The sequence below is a fragment of the Panthera leo genome, chromosome B3 (genome assembly GCF_018350215.1).
Source record: "Panthera leo isolate Ple1 chromosome B3, P.leo_Ple1_pat1.1, whole genome shotgun sequence".
Lineage (NCBI taxonomy): Eukaryota > Metazoa > Chordata > Mammalia > Carnivora > Felidae > Panthera > Panthera leo.
Window position 1 is genome coordinate 80,494,869 of NC_056684.1, and position 26,018 is coordinate 80,520,886.

Here is a 26,018-nt window from a genome sequence, read left to right on the forward strand (position 1 = left end):
GTGGGATCTGTCCTACAAAAGAGCTTGTGCTATGTGTTGCCTGCCCTTTAGTGTCCTGGATGGGACCTTTCTTTGTACTCATTGGCAAAAGAGACCCTGCCAGGACTCCTCCCAGTTCTCACAGTGGTTCTTAGATTCACTCCTGGGTCTCTCATTTCTTTTTTTTTTTGGGGGGGGGGGCGCGGGGGGAAGCCTCTCACTTCAAATGGGGGAGCGGGGCCCCTTCCTTTGGATAAAGACTTGGCAATTTCTGGATTCTTTTTCTCTTTTGACCCTTACAAGACCACAGTTTCAAACCTCCACTCTAGCCAGTACAGTTGGGGTCACCCAGTTTTTGTTGCTAAGTGTAGTTTGACTCTACCCATTAGAGTTCTAGAGTTCCAGGGGTTGTTTTTCACCTGATTTTTGGTAAAGATGTTGCCTATAGACTTGTGGGTTTTTTCCCCCATCTTTGCTGCTATCACCGTTTTTTTCTGAGGGCATCCTGGGAGCTCCCAAAACTACTCTGCTGCTATCACCACTCCCTTGCCTGTCTACACTCTTGGCATTTTAAAGTTTAAATTGCCTGCTACTTAACCTAAAGTTAGTACAGCCTGCTACTGAAATAGTTTCATTGGACCACTACTAAAGTATTCGAGACATTTTTGCTCTTCAAGGATTGTGAGATATTTAAGCGAGTATAAATTCAAGTATGAATATCCTTGGGGCAACAGTTGGGCCAGCTCTTGTCTGACAACTTTAATATCCTATGTACATTTTCAGTGAGAACTATAACATGTTGCTATCCCTTATTGTGCAATTCAGAAAAGCAAAAGGTGCTCCTGGGCAAAGGGCAGCCAAGCAGGCCACCTGAAAAGCCCTGCATTCACTCTGATATTTGATCTGAACGAGAATGATACTAAATTCAGATACGTGTCTGCAAACTTGCCTTGGACAGCATTTGCTGGGTATGTTTTATTTATTGGAAGTAGAACGGGAGATTAGCTGAACTCACTAAGAGGGCAAATCAGACGTAGGAATTTTGGAAGTTTAGGTCTAATTACAAATGTTAAGCACGCTGTTGTAAATGTAGTAATATGAGTTTTACTGTCCTAAATTTGCACATTATCTGCCTGAATCATTTTAGGCTCCATGTTGAGCTCAACTAAAAGCAAATAATCTGTTAGAATTGCACCTTTTGTGTTTTGCTCCAGGATCAGAATCAAACTGCCAAAATATGCACGTTAGCCAGTTAAAGGTTTTGTACAGAGAGTACAACCAGCTCGAGTGAGATTTACACTAGTGAATGAAGAGTGAAATTGGGCATCCCTGGTCATATTACTGCCATCACTGCATTACTGGTGTCTTGAGGCAAACCTGGAGGTAAAGAGCAGTAGATAGGAGCACAGACTCTGGAGTCAGACTAACCAGCCTTGAGTCCTTTCTCCACTGTTTTACTGGGTGACCTTTGGCAAGTGACTAAGTTTGCACATCTATAAAGTAGAAATAAAAACAGTCTGTAACTCATAGAGCTACTATGAGGATTAACTGAATGTAGGTAAAATATTCAAAACAGCACCTGGCTGTTTAGTAATTTCTGTGTTAAGTGTTTTCTACTATTATTATCTCCCCTCATGAGTTAGTTTGTTGGGTCATGTCACACATCATATTCCAAAGAGTGAATACTGCCTTTCAGGATACAGCTGAGAAGGTCTCTCACAACCACCATCAAATACTGGGAGCATTAATTACTCATTTGTGGTGGCTGTGTCACTAATGAAAAAGATAGATCCTGTTGGGTAAGTAAACTGATCCCCAAACTGAAGCTTAATGCAGTAATTTTTGTGTTTCATTGCTTCTTCTGTTCAGAGTGATGATCTGCAGAAAGAATTTGTTATTGGAGCCGTAATTTTCCACATGGTATCTTCAGGCCCTGAAATTATTGATAGAGATTCTGATATGCTTGATTTTAACTCAGGACATACTTTATGTAATTAAGAAGCTCTTGAAGTAAGAGCTTTAACACATAGCTACAGTTTCATAGTACGATTTTCTTGTATATTTTTTAGAAAAAATTCACAGAGTAACTAATTTTTCCTTAAGTAATGTAAACATCAGATTAAAAAAAATTACAGTGTTGAAACACATTATTTGGAGATAAATTATGGAGTGATTGTTTTATATAAGCATTTTCCATAATTCCAGTATAGTATTTAAATTCAATTTGTAGTCAACTTCTCAGAGATACATTTTGTGTAAAGTGAGATTCCTTTGTATCCCAGTGACGTTTTGTTTTTTCTTTATTTGACACAAAACGATAGGAACCATCAGCAAATCAAATTTTAATTCCAAATTGCTTTAGTTTGATTTGAATTTAAAATCTGTAACATTGCACTTGACCCTTTAAGAGCACTTCATGGGCCTGTCATTCAAATCCTAATGCGATGCTGTTAGATGACTACGCTTCAGAAGGACAAATGTATAAGAAAAGTCTGTCTTTGTATAGCTTTCACAGTTTTCATTGGCAATCAGATGCCCAGCAAGAATTAACAAGACCTATCTAACTTAAGAAATACAGAAGTTATGAGGCACCTGGGTGGCTCAGTTGGTTGAGTGGCTTACTTCAGTTCAGGTCATGATCTCACGATTCGTGAGTTAGAGCCCTGCTTCAGGCTCTGTGCTGACAGCTCAGAGCCTGGAGCCTACTTTGGATTCTGGGTCTCCCTCTGTCTCTCTGCCCATCCCCGATTGCTCGCTCTCTCTCTCTCTCTCAAAAAATAAACATTAAAAAAAATTTTAAATAAAAGAAAGAAGTACAGAAGTTAGGGGCACCTGGCTGGCTCAGTCAGTAGAGCATGCAACTCTTGATATCAAGGTTGTGAGTTTGAGCCCCATGTTGGGTGTAGAGATTACTTAAATGAGAGAAAGAAAAGAAAAGAAAGAAGTTAAATTTATCAGAATCCAGAATATCTGGTTTGAAATATTTCCAGTTTGAGGGGGAAACTTGATAACCATTTTATAGGAATGGGAAGTAATATGTAGTAAACTCAGTTATCTTCTCGAGTTTCTCCTTACAACACATTATAATATCAGAATAGCAAGTCCTGGGAGGATCCCAGCCATGAGACCTCTTTGCTCTGCTCTGCACTAACTCTTCTCTAAAACTAAGATACTGGATGTCTTTGTTAGTCCAAAAATCCGATAAAGATTTTTAGTCATTAAGCACAAGTATTTAATTTGTGTGGCTAATTTTAACCAAAACAGTTTATCTTCTTATTTTTTTAACGTTTATTTATTTTTGAGAGAGTGTGCACACACACACAAGTTGAGGAGGGATGGAGAGAGATGGAGACCAAGGATCCAAAGAGGGCTGGGCGATGAAGGCACAGGGCCTGATATGGGGCTGGAATCATGCCCTGAGCCCAAGTCAGCACTTGGCATTTAACCGATTGAGCCACCTAGGCACCCCCTGAACAATTTAGAATAAGATTACCCACACAATGGTATTTCTTCACTATTTCTAACCCATGCCCATGTTTTGTCAAAATAAAATGTATTCCCTATTTTAATGTTATTTTAAATTTCAAAATAAATTACCCTCCACATAAAACTAAATAGAAGAAAGATAATTTTAGAAGAAAAAACTTAGATTTCAAAAGATAAATATTGTTATCTCTATTGCATGTAGTAATGGGAAGTTTGAATCCCATTATTTGAGCCATTATTATGAGTCTCATTATTTGCCCCAAAGCAGCTTTTCTATCCAAAGAAGAGTGGAAGGTAAGATAACAACAACAACAACAACAACAACAACAACAACAACAGGCTCATGTGAACTGCAGCCATTATCAATTTGTATCTTTAAACTGTACAATACCTCCCACCACCACCAGACCTGGTAGTCAATACCTCTCTGGCAGATGACTGATGGGGAGTCTATTCTCAATCCCTCCATCCCCCACTCCACACACACACACACACACACACACACACACACACACACACACATACACACACACACACAGATGACTAATGAGTAAAAATAAAACATGTACTTTCAAACAGACAATGTAATGGTCTATTTATAGTACATAAATCCTCATCCTCAGTTTTTGAAATATGACTTTTCTCCCCCTGCCTGAATCATGTTGCTGTAAAGACCTTACAGTTCACCCTCTTATTTAGGATAGGAAGTCTGATACTTGAACATTTCCAAAAATACAATATCTACCCTTTTCAGTAAAACTGCTAGCTTATCTCTGATTGATTTATTTATGTATGTTTTAAAGTTACAAATAACCACACTTAATTAAACTTGTACCTTGGACCGAATTTGATGAGATTTCTAAAAAAAATTTTCATTATTGAAGTATAGTTGACAATGTTGCATTAGTTTCAGGTGTACACTATAGTGATTCTACAATTCTGTATGTGACTTAGCGCTAGTGCTCACTGTGATAAGTGTACTTCATGAGACTTTTTGATCAATTTACCAAAATGCCTTTAGAACAAGATTTTAGGGTCTAATGAAGCTTTAGAAATTTTTCAGATATATTCCTAGAAAAATGACAGACCAGAGTACTGAGGTTTATTCCCAAAGTACTTTTCTACAGAAATAGGAGCTTTGGGATTTCCACAAATCCTGAATTTGACTAAAATTTAACATTTTATTTATTTATTTTTTTACGATTTTATTTATTTATTATTTATATCTTAAAGATATTTATTTATGGGGCGCCTGGGTGGCTCAGTTGGTTAAGCGTCCGACTTCAGCTCAGGTCGCGATCTCACGGTCCGTGAGTTCGAGCCCCGCGTCGGGCTCTGGGCTGATGGCTCAGAGCCTGGAGCCTGTTTCCGATTCTGTGTCTCCCTCTCTCTCTGCCCCTCCCCCGTTCATGCTCTGTCTCTCTCTGTCTCAAAAATAAATAAACGTTAAAAAAAATTTAAAAAAAAGATATTTATTTATTGGGGCGCCTGGGTGGCTCAGTCAGTTAAGCATCCGACTTCGGCTCAGATCATGATCTCCCAGCTCATGAGTTCGAGCCCCACATCGGGCTCTGTGCTGACAGCTCAGAGCCTGGAGCCTGCTTCAGATGCTGTCTCCCTCTCTCTCTGCCCCTTCCCTGCTTGTGCTCTGTCTCTTTCTCAAATATAAATAAACATTAAAAATATATATTTACGTATTGTGAAAGAGAGAGAGCAAGAGCGAATGGGGTAGGGGCAGAGAGAGACAGACAAAATCCAAGGCAGGCTCCGTGCTTTCAGCATGACAGCTGACGCGGGGCTCCATCTCACAAACTGTGAGATCATGACCTGAGTCGAAATCAACAGTCAGACGCTTAATCGACTGAGCCACCAGGCGCCCCTAAGACTTTATTTTTAAGTAATCTGTATATCCTATGTGAGGGCTCGAACTTTACAACCCCAAGGTCAAGAGTTGCATATTATACTGACTGAGCCAGACAGGTGCCCCAAAATTTAACATTTTAAAGCGTTTTAACTATTTTAAAACCAAGTTTTATTTTTTTTAGTGTTTATTTATTTATTTTAAGAGAGAGAAAGAGCACAATTGGGGTACAGGGGAGGAGGTGGGGCATCGGTGGAGAGAGAGGGAGAGAGAGAGAGAGAGAGAGAGAGAGACAGAATGAATAGTCCATGCAGGTGTCTGTTCCCAAGAACTGTGAGATCTTGACCTGAGCCAAAATCAAGAGTCGGACACTTAACCAACTGAACCACCCAGGCGCCCCTAAAACGAAGTTTTAAAAGCAGCACACGAAAAAAATAAAAAATAAAAAAATTAAAAAAATAAAATAAAAGCAGCACACGTGTAAATGTGTTAAATGCCAAATTACTCAAATGTGGTTGAGGTATTTCTTGAGTGACCCAGGGATTTAACACAAAGGAAGAGTCTCCAGTGAAGCTACGGAAAATGTATTCTGGATCATAAAAAAGAGAGAGATTGGAGGAGAGGAATGGATGGAGAGAAAGGAAGAGTGAGTGACAGGTTTCCTGAAGTCAAATTTCAGTAGTCTTAGAACTGCAGCAGCAAGAATCTATTGGGAAGAATATCTAACCTACACTAGGGAGGAGGATGAGGAAGTTTTCAAAAAGGGGGGCTCTAAGTGCTGTACATTTCCTTCATGTCATGTCATCCTCACAGTAACTCTGTGAGGCAGCTGTTATTATTCTTAGATGACAGATGGGAAAACTGAATCATTGAAGAATTCCAGTTAAATATGAAGCAAAGAAACTAACTGTTTTGGTGTATAAAGAAAGAATATACAATATATTACAGACTCTGAGGGAGGTGATCCCAATTAGGTGAAAATCTGCTACTGACCAGTATTTCCTCTCATTTAAGGATGGAGACATTCCAAAACAGCTAGATAACTTTGAGGCCTGTGGGAATCGATATGATGGGGCAAGTAGAATCTAGTAGTTTGTATTTCCGTGTTGCCGATGTTTAGTCCATACTGATTAGATGCTGTCAACATGTCCACTTTGAAAAACAGTACATGTTTTAAAGAAATAACACATTTAGAAATGTCACAATAACTGAAACAATAGCTTAATTAGTTTGAGTTAACATTTATTTTCCAGTTGGATAATTTCAAAAATTATGTAACGCAGCTCAGCGTTCCTAAACAAACTTTTTGTGTGTGACAGAAAGCAACACATCTCCTAAAACTTGGGAAATAAGGCAAAGTAAAGATAGAGAATAAAAATTGCCCCTAATCCTACCATCCAGATTTAAGCAAAACGCATTTTTAGTATAATTACTTCCTTCTCTGGTTATTGCTGCACAGTAGCTCTGAACTTTATGTAATGTACATGTACAATGATTTTTAGTAAGTTTACAAAGTTGTGCAAATATTTTCACACAAATAAATACAATATTAGAAGAGTTTCATCATCCGTAAAAGAAACCCCATCCCCCTTTTCCCCTAAACCTCTTCTTGCCCTAATTGACTACTACTGTGCTTTCTATCTGTATAAATTTGCCTTTGCTGGACATTTCAGATTAATGGAATCATTTAGTAGATAGTATTTTGTCTCTGGCTTCTTTCACTTAATGTTTTCAAGGTCCATCCATTTAGTAGCATGTCAAAGAAGTATTCTGTTGCCTTTTATTGCTGGGTCATTTTCCATTGTATGTAGATATACCATATTTTGTTTATCCATTCATTAGCTGGTGGACATTTGGGTTGTTTCCACTTTTTGGCTATTACGAATAATGCTTCTGTGAACATTCACGTGCAAGTTTTCTGCGGGTGTAGTTTCATTTCTCTTTGGCTTATACTTAAAAGTAGAATGGCTAGATGATATGGTAGATTTGTGTTGGAGTTTTTTAAAACTGCCAAATTGTTTACCAAAGTGGCAGTAACATTTACTTTCCCATCAGCACTGCTTTGGGGTTCCAGTGCCTCTACATCCTAGCCAGCACTCGTTATTTTCTCTTTTTTATTATAGCCACTCAAGTTAGGTGTGAAATGGTATCTTGTTGTGGTTTTAATTTGAATTTTCCTAAGGATTAACGATGTTGAACATTCTTTCATGTACTTATTAGCAATTCGCATGTCCTCTTTGTTCACATGTACTTTCAAATTGTCCATTTTTTCAGTTGTGTTGCTTGTCTTGCTAGTAAGGAGTCTTTCATGTAAATACAAGTCCTTTATTACATATTTGATTTGCAAATAATTTCGCCCAGTCTGTGACTTTGCATTTTCTTAATGGTGTCTTTTGAAGTACAAATTTTCTAGTATAATAAAATCCAGCTTATTAGGGGCTGGGTGGCTCAGTCGGTTACGTGTCCAACTGATTTTGGCTTAGATCATGATCTCTTCCTTCGTAAGATTGAGCCCCACATTGATTCTCTCTCCCTCTCTCCCTCTGTCCCAAAATAAATAAACTTAAAAAAAGTTTATCAATTTTTTTCTATTTACAGATTGTTCTTTTGGTCTCAAATCTGTTTCTTCTAAAAGTTTATAGTTAAGGGGCGCCTGGGTGGCTCAGTTGGTTGAGCATCTGACTTCGGCTCAGGTCATGATCTCACAGTCTGTGCGTTCAAGCCCCACATCAGACTCTGTGCTGATAGTTCAGAGCCTGGAGCCTGCTTTGGATTTGGTGTCTCCCTTTCTCCCTGCCCGTCCCCTGCTCACACCCTCTCTCTCTTTCAAAAATAAATAAACATAAAAAAAATATTTAAACAACTTTAAAAAAGTTTTATAGTTTTACTTCTTATATTTAAGTCTGACCTATTTTGAGTTGGTTTTGTGTCATGGTGAAATGTGAAGGACTAAATGCATTGTTGTAATTTCTTGAGGTTAAATGAAATATTCTAGTCAACTACTAGTAAATTCTTTTTTTTTTAATGTTTATTTATTTTGAGAGAGAGAGGAAGTGGGGGAGGAGAGAGAGAGAGAGAGAGAGAGAGAATCCCAAGCAGGCTCTGCACTGTCAGCGCAGAGCCAAACACAGAGCTCCATCTCATGAACCGTAATATCATGACCTGAGCCAAAATCAAGAGTTGAATACCACCCAGGTGCCCTAGTCAGCTACTAGTGAATTCTTGACAAAAGAATGGTTGTCTGCTTCCTGGAAATGTCATTATATTCCAAAATATGTACAGCTTTGAGAGAGACCAGCTGAAGCCATAAGGGATGAGACCAGCTAGCCAGAGCACCTGATGAAACTGAGGACATGTGGGGTGACATGTCAAGACAGCTTTCCCCCTCAGGGTGCATGGGTGGCTCAGTCAGTTAAGTGTCTGACTCGTAGTTTCAGCTCAGGTCATGATCTCATGGTTTCGTGAGTTCAAGCCCCACCTCTTGCTCTGTGCTGGCAACACAGAGCTTTTTGGGATTTTCTCTCTCCCTCTCTCTCTCTCTCTCTCTGCCCCTCCCCTGCTCACACTGTCCCTCTCTCGAAATAAACTTATTTTTAAAAAAATAAAAGCTTGCCCCCTCAATCCAGCATTCTATGGTTTAAGAGCTATGACCAAATTAAAGAAATTGTCATCACACCTGTGTTTCTGTTTACTCTGTTCCTTGCTGTCTTGTACCTGGTAAGCACTTAGTTCTTGTTATTTAGTCTAACTTGATGTTGAGAAAGGTAAACTTCATGACCTTGTAGGTGTGCACTTTAATGAGTCTTCTATGCTTTGCCACTCCATGTATGGTTCCTGCTCCAGACCTACTAAATCAGATTCTATATTTTAACAAGCTCCCCCAAGGGATTTGTGTGCTCATTAAATTTGATAAGCATTGGTCTATAGCAGAGCAGACTATAGCCGGCAGACCACATCCAGTTGCTGACTTTTATAAATAAAGTTTTCTTGGAACACGCTACACCCATGGCTTTACATATTATTTATATCATGTGGGCTGCTTTCATTCTGCAGTAGCAGAGTAACTAGTTGAGAGAGAGACCATATGGCCCTCAGAGCCTAAAATACTACCTGGCCCTTTGCAGGAAAAGCTTTTCTGAACCCTGAACTAGGGGAAAAGAAGGGAAAAGCTCCCAAATGGTGATGTGTGGCAGAAGAATTACTGGGAGCCAGAGGTTATCCAGGTCAGAACAGAGTTTGACCAAAGAGCAGACTAAGCCATTTATGGAACATATACCTTGACACACACTCACACACACACACACACACACACACACACCATCTATTAAAATTAGTATGCCTCTTAGATAAAAGAAAATAGGAAAGCCTGAAGTGTAATTATTGAGAATGTTAATAAAAATAAACCTCATACCTAAATATCCTTAATATACTGATAAAAATTTAGATATTTAAGCAATAAGCAAATATAACTAATATAGCCAATATGACATAGACTTATACACACAGACACACCTACAAACAAACCCTCTTCACTCTAATACATGACCCCAAGATCAAGAGTCGCAATCTCTTCTGACTGACCCAACCAGGCACCCCTCTCTCCTTACAAAAGAAATTTTTTTATTAAAAAAAAATCTTAATGTTTATTTTATTTTTGAGAGAGAGAGAGAGAGAGACAGAGAGACAGAACATGAGTGGAGGAGGGGCAGAGGTGGGGGGAGACAGAATCTGAAGCAGGCTCCAGGCTCCGAGCTGTCAGCATAGAGCCTGACACGGGGCCCGAACTCATCAACCGTGAGATCATGACCTGAGTTGAAGTTGGATGCTCAACTGACTGAGGCACCCAGGCGCCTCCCCCCCCCAAATTTTTTAAAAATTTTATTTTAGAGAGAGAGCACATGGAAACAAGAGGGGCAAGGGGGGGGGGCGGAGAGAGAGAGAGAGAGAGAGAGAGAGAGAGAGGGAGAGAGAATCTCAAGCAGGCTCCATGCTTAGCGCAGAGCCAATGGAGGGCTCAATCCCACAACCCTCGGATCATTAACTGTGTTGAAATCAAGACTTGGCAGCTTAACTGACTGAGCCACTCAGACACCCCTCTTATTTTTTTTTTAATGTTTATTTATTTTTAAGAGGAGAGAGAGAGAGAGTGCAAGTGGGGAAGGGGCAGAGAGAGAGGGAGACACAGAATCTGAAGCAGGCTCCAGACTCCCCAGCTGTCAGCATAGAGCCTGATGTGGGGCTCAGGCCCACAAACCATGAGATCATGAACTGAGCTCAAGTCAGATGCTTACCTGAGTGAGCCACCCAGGCACCCCACCCCTCTCCTTTTTAAAGAGTAAGCTTTTTATTTGGAATCATTTTAGATTTATGAAAGAGTTGCAAAGATAGAGAATTTCTGAATACCAGACCCATTTCCTCTAATGTTGTCATTTCATCTTTGGTATATTTATCACATCTAAAAAACCAACATGGGTAGCATTATTATTAACTTTCTAAGTTTGTTTGTTTGTTTATTTATTTATTTGTAATCTCTATGCCCAACGTGGGGCTCAAATTTACAACCCCAAGATGAAGAATTGCATCCTTTTCTGAATGAGTCAGTCAGGTGCCCCTCACCAATTTTTTATTGATGTCCTTGTTCTCTTCCAAGATACCACATTGCGTGTGGTCACCATTATCTCCTTAATCTGCTGTGATCTGTAATGGTTTCTCACATTTCCCTTGTTTTTCCTGATCTTTACAGTTTTGGGAAACACAGGTCAGATATTTTTTAGAATGTCCTTTAATTTGGTTTTGTCTAATGTATTTTCACATGATTAGAATGGGGTTATGGGTTTGGGGAAGAACACCACAGAGATGAAATACTTTTCTTATCACCTCATATCAGGGGGACATGACGCCACTGATGATGTTAGCCTTCATCACTTGGTTAAGGCGGTGTGTGCCAGGTTTCTCTACTGTGAGGTTCCCGTTTTCCACTTCCATATGCTGTCCTTTGGAAGTGAGTCACTAAGTCCAGGTCACCTTCCAATGGGTGGGAGAAATTAAGCTCCCTGGAGGACTTCCTGGAGGAGAGAGTATCAACATACATACAGGTATCTCCTTCTATTAGTAAGATTTTGCTTTTAGGAAAGATCTACATTAGTACCTGTTGTCATTAACTGAAAGAAATCCAAAGAGCATTTCATGTTTATGACAAAAGAGTGTCGAGCATCTGTGTTGCAGTGAGCAGTCACAGAGGCAGCACACCTCAAGCAGCAAGAGTGGCCCCACCAAGTTCCTTCCTTGGCAGCTACATTCCACATGCCAGCATCAAGCCACCAGAGCTTCGGACTGTGTCTCCGAGGATCCGTGCTTTCTCTCGATTTATTTTTTACATCCCTTAGGCATCAGAAAAACCTAAAAGAGGTTACTTTTTTGTGTCTGGGAATGCTCAAAATCTTTCCCATATACATTAATGGTAATTGCTTCTTTGCTTTACCACCGTTTCGGCTTAGTAAAGGTTTCCCAGGAACATTCTACTTTCAGATAGCTGGGGGAAACCTGTATGTGGGATTCTTCTGTCCTGTTTATTTATTTATTCAATCGTGTATTTATCAGTATGTACTCATGTGTACTTATTTTATACTTTGGATAATAATCCGATACTGTTATTTGTTATCCAGATTGTTCCAGCTTTGTCCACTGGGAGCTCTTCCAGATTGTCTGGTCTATCTCTTTTTTAACAGGATTTATTGAGATATAATTCACGTACTATACAAGTCACCCATTTAAAGTATACAATTCAGGGGCACCTGGGTGGCCCAGGCAATTGAGCATCCGACTCTCGACTTGGGCTCAGGTCACGATCTCCCAGTTCCTTGGTTTGAGCCCTATGTTGGGCTCCCCGCTGATTGTGCAGAGCCTGTGTGGGATTCTCTCTTTCTCCCTCTCTCTCTCTACCCCTCTCACACACTCATGCCCTCTCTCTCTCTCTCAAATAAATAAAGTGTGCAATTCAATGGCTTTTATATACTCACACTTGTGCAACCATCACACCTCCCATCCCAAACTCCCATCCCTGGCAACCCTTCATCTACTTACTATCTCTACAGATATTCCCATTCTGGACATTTCATATAAGTGGAATCATGCAATATATTTTCATTGTGATTGGCTTCTTTCAGTTAGCAGAATGTTTCCAAGGTTCATCTGTTTAATCTTTTTCTTTTCTTTTTTTGTTTCATTTCTTATTTTTATATGATTTCTGTCTAGTCTCTATAATCTTTTTTTTCTTTTTCCTCTTTTGAGGAAGAGAGAGCATGAGCAGGGGAGGGGCAGAAAGAGAGAGAAGAATACCAAGCAAGCTCCACATTGTCAGTGCAGAACCCAAACTCACAAACCGTGAGATCATGACCTGAGGTGAAATCAAGAGTTGGATGCTTAACCAACTGAGCCACCCAGGCACCCCATCTATCCAGTCTCTATAATCTTTATTCAGATCTTGCTTTTACATAATAGTAATCCATGTGGGTATAGAATTTGGTGTTCTGATTTGTGACTTAACATTATTTTATCTACATTTTCCCATTTTTCTGCAAAGTCTGCGTATTTATTTTAATGGTTAAAATACATCAAGTTGGTGTTCATTTAACACTTGGTTCTCTGTAGTATCTGAGCTTGTTTCATTTCTCACTATTATAAATAATGTTGGTATTTTTTCATGCGTATGGATTTTAAATTATACCTTAGGATAGATTCTCAAGACTGAAATGCTTGAGTTAAAAGGTAGAATAATTTTCATGATTTTTTTTTTTTTCGGTTAAATTGTATCAGGTTACACTGTAGAAAATTTGTAACGATTTAAGGGACCACTAACAATGTATACAGACACCTGTTTCCTTATAATCTTAGCATGTCTTTCCAGTTTAATACACAATGAGAGGAAATGAAAGAAGTCAGTGTGTTAAATGTTTTACAAGAATTACATTATTTACCCCATTTAATCTTCCACCGCCTCTCTGTAAGCTGCCTTTTACTCCCAGTTGACAGAGCAAGGGCTGGGTGCCAAAGGCTTCAGGGGTTACAGCCAGAGGGCAAATACCAAAGGTCAAGTCCTGGAAGATTGCAGAACTCCAAGCCAGGTCATTAAGAACTAAGGCCAGAGAAAGAATGGGAGCCAAGGCACCGGATCCAAGAGGACAAAGACCCAGGAAAGCCTGAGCTAGAATGATTCAACAGGAGGTACTCCTGATGAATTCCAAAACATATCTCTTTAGTGCCTTTTTGTAGGATCCAGCCAGGGCTTTGTGAGTGGACCTGGTTCATTTAAAGCTACCAGAAGAGAATAAACACTTGGCTAACCTCTTGATATACTTTGTTTACACTTAGGTTTAAAAAATACAGTTGCCATACTTGCATGCATGTTTACATGTAAATGTATAGAAACTCCAGAAAGATATACACTAAAGGTAAAAACACTGGTTTTCTTTGAGAAAACTGACAGGCTTTGGGGCAGGAATTAGGGTACCAGGGTAATTTATATGTCTGCTTTGTTTGAATACTTATATGATTATTATTTCATTCATTCAGTAAACATTTATTGGATATTCTCTATATACTAGGCACTGTGCAAAATCTGAAATAAGATATGGACCCTACCCACAAGTTCATGTTCTAGTATAGTGTTTTTCAAACTTTTGGGCCACAGGTCTCTAGTGACTTCTGAAATTAAAAATCAGTGGGTCATACTGAATTATAACCCAAAGTATAAAATAAAATATCCATGAGTTTCTATTGATACAAACAAGTGATTTAATAAATAAATAAATAGGTACAATAGACAGAACTCCTGTGCAGTAGAATTCCAAATAATTTACATAGGTACTTCTCCCTCAAAGAGATGGAACATAACTTTCCACCCCTTAAATTTAGGCTACATATAATGACTTCCCTCGAAAAAGTACAGTATACAAAGGGGGGAATAAACTTACAGTAGAGAAACCTGACAAAAACTATCTCAGCCAGGTGACCAAGGTCAATATCAACAGTGATAGATTATGTTGATAGTATGTGCCTTTCACGTGTTGTGATGAAAATATCACTTTACCTCTATGGTCTTCCTCCCCAAAACCCATAACCAGTCTAATCATGAGTAAAACATCAAACAAACCCAACAGAAGGACATTCTATAAAATACCTGACCAGTATTTTTTAAAACTCTCAAGGTCATCGGGGCGCCCGGGTGGTTCAGTTAGTTGAGTCCGACTTTGGCTCAGGTCATGATCTCAGGGTTCATGAAATCAAGCCCCGCATTGGGCTCTGTGCTGACAGTTCGGAGCCTGGAGCCTGCTTCAGATTCTGTGTCTCCTTCGCTCTGCCCCTCCCCTGCTCATTCTCTCTCTCTCTCTCTCAAAAATATATAAAAATTAAAAAATAAAAAATAAATAAAAAACTGTCAAGGTCATCAAAAACCTGAAAAACTGTCAGCACCAAGAGAACTTTAAGGAGACATGAAGATTAAATATAATGTGGTATCCTAGATAGGGTCCTGGAGCAGAAAAAGGGCATTTGGTAAAAAATAAGGAAATGTGAATAAAGTATAGACTTCAGTTAATAATCATGTACTGTATTGCTATTCATTAATTGTAACATAAGATGTTAATAATAAGGGAAATGGGGTATGGGTATATGGGAACTCTGTACTGTCTTTGCAATTTTTTCTATAAATCTAAAACTGCTCTAAATATATGAATTTAAAAAAAAACAGTGTCCCACAACTAGCATTTTTCCTCAATATTTCATTGCAACAGTTTTCAAATACACTACAAAGTTGAAAGAATTGCACAGTGAATTTGTGTATGTTCACCACCAAGATTCTACCATTAACATTTTACTATATTACTTTTTATCATGTATCTAACCATCTATTATTTCTCTATCCATCCATTAATTTATCTTAGTTTTTTGGTGCATTTCAAAGTAAACTACAGATATCAATATACTTCTCCCAAATACATGAATATCATTAACTAAAGTATTAGTTTATTTTTATGTAAAATTTATATAAAATACATGAATTTTTCGGGGCGCCTGGGTGGCGCAGTCGGTTAAGCGTCCGACTTCAGCCAGGTCACGATCTCGCGGTCTGTGAGTTCGAGCCCCGCGTCAGGCTCTGGGCTGATGGCCTGGATCCTGGAGCCTGTTTCCGATTCTGTGTCTCCCTCTCTCTCTGCCCCTCCCCCGTTCATGCTCTGTCTCTCTCTGTCCCAAAAATAAATAAAAAAACGTTGAAAAAAAAATTTTTAAATACATGAATTTTTTTAAATGTTTTTTTTAATTTTTGAGAGAGTGAGAGACAGAGCACAAGAGAGGGAGGGGCAGAGACAGGGAGACACAGAATCCAAAGCAGGCTCCAGGCTCTGAGATATCAGCACAGAGCCCCAGGCAGGGCTCGAACCCATGAACTGTGAGATCATGACTTGAGCTGAAGTCAGGGGCTTAACCAACTGAGCAACCTAGGCACCACTAAATTCATGAATCTTTAATGTACATTTGGTAAGTTTTGAAAAATCCATATATCTTGTGTAACCCAAATACCTCACAACTACATTTTTTATAAAATGTCATAGAAATCACTAGAGTACAATACATATAGTATGGGTAGGTGTTGTTTGGTAAGCTTCGTATATACTTGAATCAGATATATATGTACCTGTATGCTGGGTCACAATGTAAAATACATCTCTTACTGTCACAATGAAAAAGTGAAATCACTGATCTTGTAGGGCAGCTCAGCATGTAATGAAATAATGATTATACAGGATGACAAGTTTTATAAGATACAGTAATGAGTTCAAGGAGAAAATAGCCAGCTCTTTATGGTTAGAAAGAGGGGACTGGGGGACACCTGGGTGGCTCAGTCGGTTAAACATCTGACTCTTGATTTCGGCTCAGTCGTGATCTCACATGTTTGTGGGTTTGAGCCCTGTGTCAGGCTCCCCACCAAGAGTGGGGAGCTTGCTTGGGATTCTCTCTCTCTCTCTCTCTGTCTCTCTCTCTCCCTCTCTCCCTCTCTCCCCCTCCCTTCCCTGTGCTCGCTAGCGCATGCACACACACTCTCTCTCTCAAAATAAATGAATATACTTGAAAAAAAAAAAAAGAAAGAGGGGATTGGGATAAGCAGGAAAGGCTTCACTGAAGAAAAAAGGTGATAAATTATCATAATAACATTTGCTAACACCTATATAGCACCTAACTGGCAAACACTGTTTTAAGAACATCACATATACTGGGGCGCCTGGGTGGCTCAGTGGGTTAAGTGTCCAACTCTTGATTTTGGTTCAGGTCATGATCCCAGGGTAGTGGGCTCCATGCTGGGCACGGAGCCTGCTTGGGATTCTCTCTGCCCCTCCTCCACTCTCCCCCTCCCTCTCTCTCTCAAAATAAAACAAACTAAAAAAAATGTAAAAATAAAATAAAATGTTAATGTTTAAAATACACACACACACACACACACACACACACACACACACACACACACTAACTCCTCTAATCCTCACAACCCGGAAAGTACTATTGTTATTCCAATTGTACCATGGACTGAGTACTAAAAGATTAGTAACTTGCCCAGGATCACAAAACTAACTGTGAAGCCCCAATGCATACATTTTTACTATTATGCTGTATGAGGACTTTATGTTTTCCTGGTGGAAATTTGCTTCTTAACTTGGAGGATTTTATTTCAATCACTTTTATGGGGGCAAGATTGTTTTTGTCTAATATTATGTGCGTGTGTGTGTGTACTAGAATAATCTGGAGCTAGAAAGGATATTAGCCATCATCAAATACCACTTTCATTTCTAGAAACTTCATACTCTACCATTTTCATGCATTGTCATAGTTTGGTATTTCCCAAATTGTGCAGCAGCATTAGAGAAATTGACTTGATTGTTCCCAGAGCTACCTAAAGTTGATTCTTATTTAGTTTAAATGAACACTAATGACACTAATACACTGAGCAAGGCATAGAGGCAATGTGATAAAGAGAGCATTATATTCTAAGTCAGGAGACCCGAATTCAGGACTTCACTCTACATCTCAAATTATCAGTTTTCCCATCTGCAAAATGAAGGGAGTGCACATTGGGGAAGACAGATGTGAGGTGCATATGTTGCCACACCCTGCTTCCTAACCCACAACTGACATTACTAATCATTCAAGGCATCTTTGAACCTGAACAGTTCCAGAATCCTTCCCAACATGGTGCTCAAAGCAGCTAATACAGTTAGTCACAGTTGGCACCCAAGTTGAAATCTATTTGTCATCTTTGGATAGGACAGTTTGTAAAGACTCTTCCAGTTCTAACTCCCAGACTACACCATCAGAAATATGACAGTGATGCCCAATTCAGTATGTATTTCAATCTTTCCAGTCTGTCTTTTCTGTAGGCATTCAGTTTCCATCATATGGGGTCTTGGGACATTGATCTGCTCATATTCTACTACGACTCTACCAGCCTCCCTCATTTTGGCCTTTAGGCATCCTAGCACCCTTTGCATAATGCTTTCCCCAATGAAATTTCCCTTCTTCATTCATCCTTGATTCACACAGGCTCTTGGGCATGGAATCCCCTAACTTCTGGTAATCAAACATCTTCCCCAGCTTTGTGTGTTGCTGAATGCAGAGTTTTATAAACACAGGAAGTTCATACCTGCTCCCTGGCCACTCCCAGCACTTGTCTAAGCATATTCTTTCCTTACTGCCCTACCTGAGTTTCATAATTATTTGACTTCCCTCCTCCCTCATGATGAGTAACCAGGATAGTTGCTTAAAGCATTCATCTTCTGTTCTCAAACATGTACTTGTCTCTGAGTCTCCACATTGTATATTTTGGCATTGTGTATTTTATAATAGAGTTTACAGTTTTGCTTGGCCACTATTACCACTGTGTAACCCTACAGTTATAAATTGTGTAATTGTTTATGAGCATGCAGGAAAAAAAAAAAAGATGATGTATTCGAGTCTTTAGATGCCTTCAGCTACTATTTTCAAGACTTGCATCCTAATGACTGTCAATTCAACATGCCCTTGTTTGCCATCCTTGCTCTTGAAGTCAGTGGGAAGGAATGCTGTGCTTGTTAAGGTAGAAACCAATTTGATCTGTTGGTGTATCATCTCAATGTGATCATTTTACATCTCATTTTACCACTTAATGCAACCAAGACATTTAGAGGCAAAGGTTTGGCCATGAGTACCTTTGTGACAATATTTTATTTTCTTCTACCTGGCAGCTGGAATCCAGAGTCTAGGACTGTAATTTCTAACTTTTGTGAAGATTGTTTTAATTTTTTTTAATGTTTCTTTATTTTTGAGATAGAGCGTGAGCCGGGAAGGGGCAGAGAGAGAGGGAGACACAGAATCCAAAGCAGGCTCCAGGCCCTGAGCTGTCAGCACAGAGCCTGATGCAGGGTTTGAACCCACAAACTGTGAGATCATGACCTGAGCCGAAGTTGGATGCTTAACCGGCAGAGCCACCCAGATGCCCTGAAGATTGTTTTAAACTTTGCTAACTTTGCTAAAAGGGACTAAAAGAATGGGTGATAACTTAATTTACTAGTTGCTGGCCATAATTTACTGGCAGTAATTTGTGAGAAGAAAAGCAGCCCTTAATACCAAATGACTAAACAGAGTATGTTGCAATCCCACCTACAGTAGTGAGCCTATCTTCCTGGAAAAGGGAGTGAATGACCACAGCCCTTCCCCCCCACTGGCACAGCTGCCATGTCCCCAGCTGGGTCTAGATAACATCCTGTTCTGCACCCTGAATGAACACAGTAGCCCAGGCTTTGCCAGACTGGGCCTGGCTCTTTCTAGCTCTTAATGTTTGGAATTGTTGTGAGATAACCACCTGTCTGATAGGGTTCAGGAAATGAGATGAACTGGGAGGGCAAAAAATAACACAAAACTTAGTCTAAGAATTATCCCATAATCTGTTGCAACTTTCTCTGTAGAATTATTCCAAATTTTACAAGTTCATTTAAGAACTATTATTAACCTTGGTCTTTTGCACTGAATTTTCAAGGATATTCCAAAATGTGAATATGATACTGGCAGGTGAGTCAGTGAGGTAGTTCTGATACTCATAATGAAAGAAGCACTGGCCAGTTGGCTGAGCGTCCGACTTTGGCTCAGGTCATGATCTCACAGTTTGTGGGTTCAAACCCAGTGTCAGGCTCTGTGCTGACAGCTTAGAGCCTGGAGCCTGCCTTGGATTCTCTGTCTCCCTCTTTCTCTGCTCCTCCCCTGCTTGCGCTCTGGTCTCTCTCTTGAAAATAAATAAACATTAAAACAAGAAAGAGAGAGAGGGAGGGAGGGAGGGAGGGAGGGAGGGAGGGAAGAAAAGAAGAGAAAGGAGCACTAGTCATTGTCAATATTGTGCTCTTTTGCACTGATCATTTCAAAATACAGAATAAGTATAGGAAGAACAAGCACGAGATTCAATACACCTGAGTTAGAAATAAAACTGCAAGCATGAACCCTTGAGTGATAAGGACAAGTTAGCAGGTGTCAGGGATCTGTGCATGAGCTTGACCTCTGAGCTGCACCTCATTTCTGACCCAAAGTAATATAGAGACTATGGGTGTTTAACATCCCTAAACTTCAATTTGCTTGGCCTTAGAATGGGGATAACACAAGTACCTGACTCAGATAATTGTGAGAATAAAGAAAATATGTAAATTGCTTGATGTAGGACCTTACATAGGACTTGTTAGAGGGCCTTATGGGGGGACTTTGGCAAAGAGTGGAGATTACTACTATGGCTTCCAACACTGAGGAAAGAAAAGTTCACTCTAGATCTTGTCTCCACTGTCCATAAAATAAAGTTCACATTCCTTAGTGTGACTTCTAAAGCCAACTTTATGTGAGCAGCTCAATTTCCTGCAACTATTATGCTTGCCCCCTGAACTACATCTGCAGTGAACTTTACAAAGCTACCCCTGTTTTCTCTGCCCCACAGTCCCTCATTCTTCAAGATCTTGCTTAAATGCCCCTTCCCTGGGAAGCCATTTCCAACTCTCCCATGATGTTCCCTATCCCTCCCTTCTGTGTACCATAGAAGTATACCTGTCCCCATCACAACTCATCTCCTTGTACTGCTATTACTTGTTTACCTACCTGGGACCTTTGCTAGGGGTAAAGATCAGAAGATCAGAAATCACTACTTCTTAATTTTCCATCAGACAGAACTTTATAGTTCTAGTACAAATACCCTCCACTCTGCCTTTCATGTGCTGAATTTTTGCTCAAGCAATGAGAAATTGCTTATATTCTTCATATCATTTTGAATATTAGCAGAAGCTGAAGAAAAATAGCCTGGCTGTGTCCTTATAACCTCAACACAGTCGGTAGGATGAAGAAAATCAGACCACAAGTTAGACCTATGTCAACTCTTAACTTGTCCTCTCAGGATGGCTCCAAGTCTGAATCTCCCAAGGAACACATTTCCAGGCAGTACTGGATTACAGAAAGTAAGGGACGGCATTCACTCAGAAGGTCTTATATCAGTGCCATACTCAGCAGTGAGCAGTTCTATCCATTTTGGGAAATCTCCATAATTTTCAACTTCTGAACTTTTTAAGACCTTTCTGCATTTTTACGTGTGTATGACTTGAGTGGTGTGATCAATGTTTCTGTATACATTTACTGTGTTTTTCTATTTCACTTAATGCCAGCAGTTTTGTACTTTAATAAAATGTTCTATTCCCTCTCTCTCTGCCCCTCTTCTGCTTGTGCCCTGTCTCTCTCTCTCAAAAGTAAATAAACATGTTTAAAAAATTTTAAAAATGTTCTAAACATTGCAAAAAAAAAAATCACTGCTTCTTCCTCTTTGTAATCTCTTAGTACTTGACACATAGTTGGCGCCAAAAAAAAAAAAAAAATGATGAATCAAATGAACAAATAGGAGTAGAAGGACTGTGGAGACTCAAAATTATGTTTTGGAAGATAACTAATGAAAATGTATGTTTAGTTACTTATTAAAACCTCATTTAATTAATAGAAGTAAAGATCAGTATTATCAGATCACATTTTATTTACTTCTGCTTCATATGTAGAACACATTTAATACTATTCTTTGAGGACTGATCTCACCTTTTCGTTGTTCTTTCATCCCTCAGGTTCTAGTTTCAGATACCCCTTGACATAACTTTTGAACTATCCGGAAAAATACTGGCCAGGAAAAATGATAAAATTTTTCCTCATGGTGAATAAACAAGGGCAGACCCGACTTTCTAAATACTATGAACATGTGGAGATTAATAAGCGTACACTTCTGGAAACGGAAGTCATAAGGAGCTGTCTCTCCCGATCCAATGAGCAAGTAAGTTTCTGATTCTCTCTTTTATCTCTGTATTCAACTTGTCAATGGCAGGTCTGTTATTACTGAGTCTCAAGGGCCATCGTTTTCTTTGAACTACATTCTTTCCATAACTATTAGGGAAAATAACAAATGAAGTGACATGAAGACTGAAGCATAGCTCTCTTTATATCCCCTTAAGGAAAATACAAACAAGGAGAACCAGGAAACATCTTGAGTTCTTATTTAGGCCAGCATATTTGTCTCAATGCACTGTGGAAGTGGCAGCTCAAATTTATTCCAGCTAATAGACATATGTTCTTTTTTTTGTTCATATGAATTTAGCCCTTACAACTCTCAGGAGTGCCTCTAGCAGGTGGCTTTCTTTAAGCCAAGGGACAAAGGTCAGATGATTGGTATAGAGGTGAGCACTCGAGACAGACTTGGTGCCAGAGGATGACAATATGATCCTCACGTGAAGTGTAATTTTTTTTCTGCTTATCGTTTTTATAAACTTAACACCAACGTAATACTAGAACTAGTGACTTAAAAACAAAACAAATTTGGGGTGCCTGGGTGGCTCAGTTGGTTAAGTGTCTGATTTCAGTTCAGGTCATGATCTCACGGTTCATAGATTAAGCCCCTCGTCGGGCTCTGTGCTGACAGCTCAAAGCCTGGAACCTCCTTCGGATTCTGTGTCTCCCTTTCTCTCTGCCCCTCCCCTACTCGCACTCTGTCTCCTCTCTCTCTCAAAAAAAAATAAAAATAAAAAATAAATAAACTTTAAAAAATAAAATAAAAAAACAACAAATTTGATTGGAACTTGTCTTGTGTTATGATGTAGATGGAGTAAGTGGAAGTTAAAAATTAATAGAAAATAGTAAATCTATCCATTCTGTCAAAATTGAGGTTAAATAAAATCATTAAAATAATAACGAATAGGAATTTTAAAAACTGAGTTCATTTTTACAAAGAAGTTTACTTGGATAATTACTGAATGCAGGTCCTAAACTTTGAGTCCACTGAAAATCACTGAACAAAGTACAGCAAAATCAGAAAGCTTGTTTAAATCGCCCATTAATTTTGCCACTTCTCCGTTTCACAGCATATGTAGAAAGGCTGCCTGTGGGAACCCCTGCTAAGTCTTAAAATATTAAGGTCCATCTGTGCTCAGAAGTTACATGTTGGAACTGTGTTTCCCTTGGCTTCTAAATTGATTTTCCAGTCTCAACATCTCAGAGTCCTCTTTGAATTACCACTTTGGCCTGCCATGGCACACACCGCCTCATTTAGTTGTCTAAAAGGAACAGAAACTATTAAAGGGCCGTGTTAATAGCCACATACTTTAAGTAAACATAAACAAACTCCAGAAGTATTCCTGTTGAATCTTTCTGCAGAATGCAGGCACTGCACAATTTCAGGCACTATTTTCACTGATAGGTTACCCTTGGAAATACATGCTTTGGAATGAATATACTGTTACATAATTTTGAAGCATTCTAAATTATTTTAGATTTTAAAAGGAACTCCCTGGGCTTTGGGATAATTAGGCACTGAAGTAACACAATCTCAGCTTAGTTTTTATGTTATCCACAAAGGTACTTCGTTGTTTTGTTGTTGTTGCTGTTTTGTCTTTTTGTTGTTGTTGTTGTTGTTGTTGTTTTATGTCAGAACTCCTGAGAGGCTTTGAAAAATGTTCTTCAGTTCTTTCAACTAGGATGTATTTCTTTGAAAGATCCAACTGAGCAGAAATCACACTGGCTCTACAGTGAACAAAAGCTGCAGAACGGTCCTGTACTTCTTTTATCATAATTTTATTTCTTTTTTTTTTATTTGAGAGAGAAAGAGAAAGGGGGAGGGACAGAGAGAGAGAGAGAGAGAGAGAATATCTCAAGCAGGCTCCATGTTCAGCGCACAGCCCGACATGGGGCTTGATCCCACAACCCTCGGATCATGACCTGAGCTGAATTCAAAAGTCAGACGCTCAACTGACTGGGCCACCCAGGTGCCCCTATCCTAATTTTAAATAAGAGCCTCAAATGCCTCCATTTTAGATTCTCAAATGACTCTCCTATGGAAGAAATTTCACAATTAAAACTTACCACTTCATCTCCAGGTACACCAAGAGCAATTCGGGCACCAGAAGCGATTATGCCAGTGCAAAAAGCCATACAGTTCATGTTCAATCACATTTGGTCAAGCACACCCAACAGTCCAAAGAAAGGGCAACAATGTGCTGTTAGCCTGCTGTCCAATTTCTGTCTACCCAGTGCCTTCCCAACACCCTTTGTACAATGGATGTAGTAGAGAGATGAATGGGGAGGGAGTTGTTTTATCCACAAGTCAGTGGTGGTAAACTAGTTATTAACTCCTAGGAAGCAATGTTTACAATGGGAGATTTTGACTATCGTCTGCCCCACAAAAGCCAAGATTTTAAATAATTTATAAAAGAGTCTACATTGATTCTTTTCATGGGTCTAGAAAAAAGAAATCAAGGGGCGCCTGGGTGGCTTGGTCAGTTGGGCGGCCGACTTCGGCTCAGGTCATGATTTCGCGGTCCGTGAGTTCGAGCCCCGCGTCGGGCTCTGGGCTGACAGCTCAGAGCCTGGAGCCTGTTTCGGATTCTGTGTCTCCCTCTCCCTCTGCCCCTCCCCTGTTCATGCTCTGTCTCTCTATGTCTCAAAGATAAATAAACGTTAAAAAAAAAAAAAAATTAAAAAAAAAAAAAAGAAAAAAGAAATCAAGATTTTTCTTGATACATACATGTATGTATGCCGTGTATATTTGGCTGTTCACTGGTTATTAAATAGGACAAAACTAAACCTCTGATTGCTTCCAAAAGAGCCTAGCGGAAATGGAAAGAAGAAAATCTTTGTCATGTTGGCTTATTTTCATGTTGGGGGTACCTTTGCCTGCTGACTTCCACACAGAGCAAAGCAAAGGAATGAGAAGGAGTTCAGGGGGAACCCACGTGGATGCTCAGAGCCTTTTTTTCTAAACCCCTTCTCTGCCTCCCGCTAGAGATGCTTCCATAGTCCCCTGAATATTGTGAAGAGGCAACCAACAAAGATTGTTTAACATTTTTAAATTGTAGATTTCTAGGAATATGTTGACCCAATACTGAAATCAGAACCTAGAAATTATGCATGCCATTTTGAAGAAATACTTGTTGTCAGGGCACCTGGATGTCTCAGTCATTTGAGCGTCCGACTTCAGCTCAGGTCATGATCTCACGGTTTGTGGGTTCAAGTCCTGAGTCAGGCTCTGCTGACAGCTCAGAGCCTGGACCCTGCTTCGGATTCTGTGTCTCCCTCTCTCTCTGCCCCTCCCGTGCTCATGCTCTGACTCTGTCCCTCAAAAATGAATAAACATTAAAAAAATTAAAAATACTTGTCAACTATAGCAATTAATATCTAATTGTGTTTTTTTCTAGTGCTCTTTCATTGAATTTAAGGATTTTAAGCTGATATATCGACAGTACGCAGCTCTCTTCATTGTGGTTGGAGTTAATGACACTGAGGTAAGATAAGAGAGGAGCCTATGGAAAATGCAAGAAAACTAAGAATAATAGTCTGATTTTTATTCCTCCGTAAATTGATATATTCCTCCCTACTTGCCTACCTAAGAATTATCTTGACTCTTGAAGGATCTTGGTTTCTGTCAAGGTTAGGGAAAGCTGTGTGGAAAAGAAATACCTGGGATTTTTCTTGGATTAGATGAGTAGCTTGTGGGGAAGCACAAAACCACAGAATGCCTTCCTCAACCCTAAGCAATACCAATGTCCTACCATGTTCTTTGTGGCACACTGGGGCAGCTTAGACATGTGTACAGGCCAGTCAGTTGTAGCGTTAAATATAGGCTCATATACAAGAAGCCAGAGCAAATGATAAATATGGTTGTGTTGTGATTGAATTTCCTCAGATTTAGTTCACCTTTCCAGAAATGTCAGTCCCAGATCAACAGTACCTGTGGCTATTGAATCCTTGAAAAACTGTTTAAGATCTAAAATACTTGGAAATCTCAAGTTGATTATTTTTTATGTGTGAACCAAACCTTGAGGTAGTTTCCCCATCTTCACAAACAGAAAAGTAGTGGCATGAAGATCCTGAAAAACTGCTTCAGCCGCTTGATGACGAGGTCAGGGAGTAGTGCTCAAAACCCTAAACACTAGACTCGGCCTGGTTTCAGTCCAGCTAAACTCATTATGAACTTAAAATCTTAGAGGTTAAGATTTTTGACACTTCCCCTACCGATAAGCGTCTTTCCAACAAGTGAGTCCTAGAACCATTCTGAATATTTGTCAGTGTCCAATTTCCACATGAGCTATACTAAAACTAATTGTACCCTTCCTTTTTT

General features: G+C 39.5%; 1 protein-coding gene across 6 annotated transcripts in view; it reads left to right on the plus strand.

Annotated features, from left to right (window-relative positions):
• The window catches only part of AP4S1 (adaptor related protein complex 4 subunit sigma 1), a 51,235-nt gene that overhangs the window by 9,491 nt on the left and 15,726 nt on the right, over positions 1 to 26,018 (plus strand). For all 6 annotated transcript variants that reach the window (XM_042942927.1, XM_042942923.1, XM_042942924.1 and 3 more), the window contains 2 exons: positions 21,484 to 21,686; positions 25,096 to 25,182. In XM_042942927.1, coding sequence (XP_042798861.1) covers positions 21,549 to 21,686; positions 25,096 to 25,182 — 225 coding nt within the window. In that variant the 5' untranslated portion in view covers positions 21,484 to 21,548. The remainder of the gene's footprint in view (positions 1 to 21,483; positions 21,687 to 25,095; positions 25,183 to 26,018) is intronic.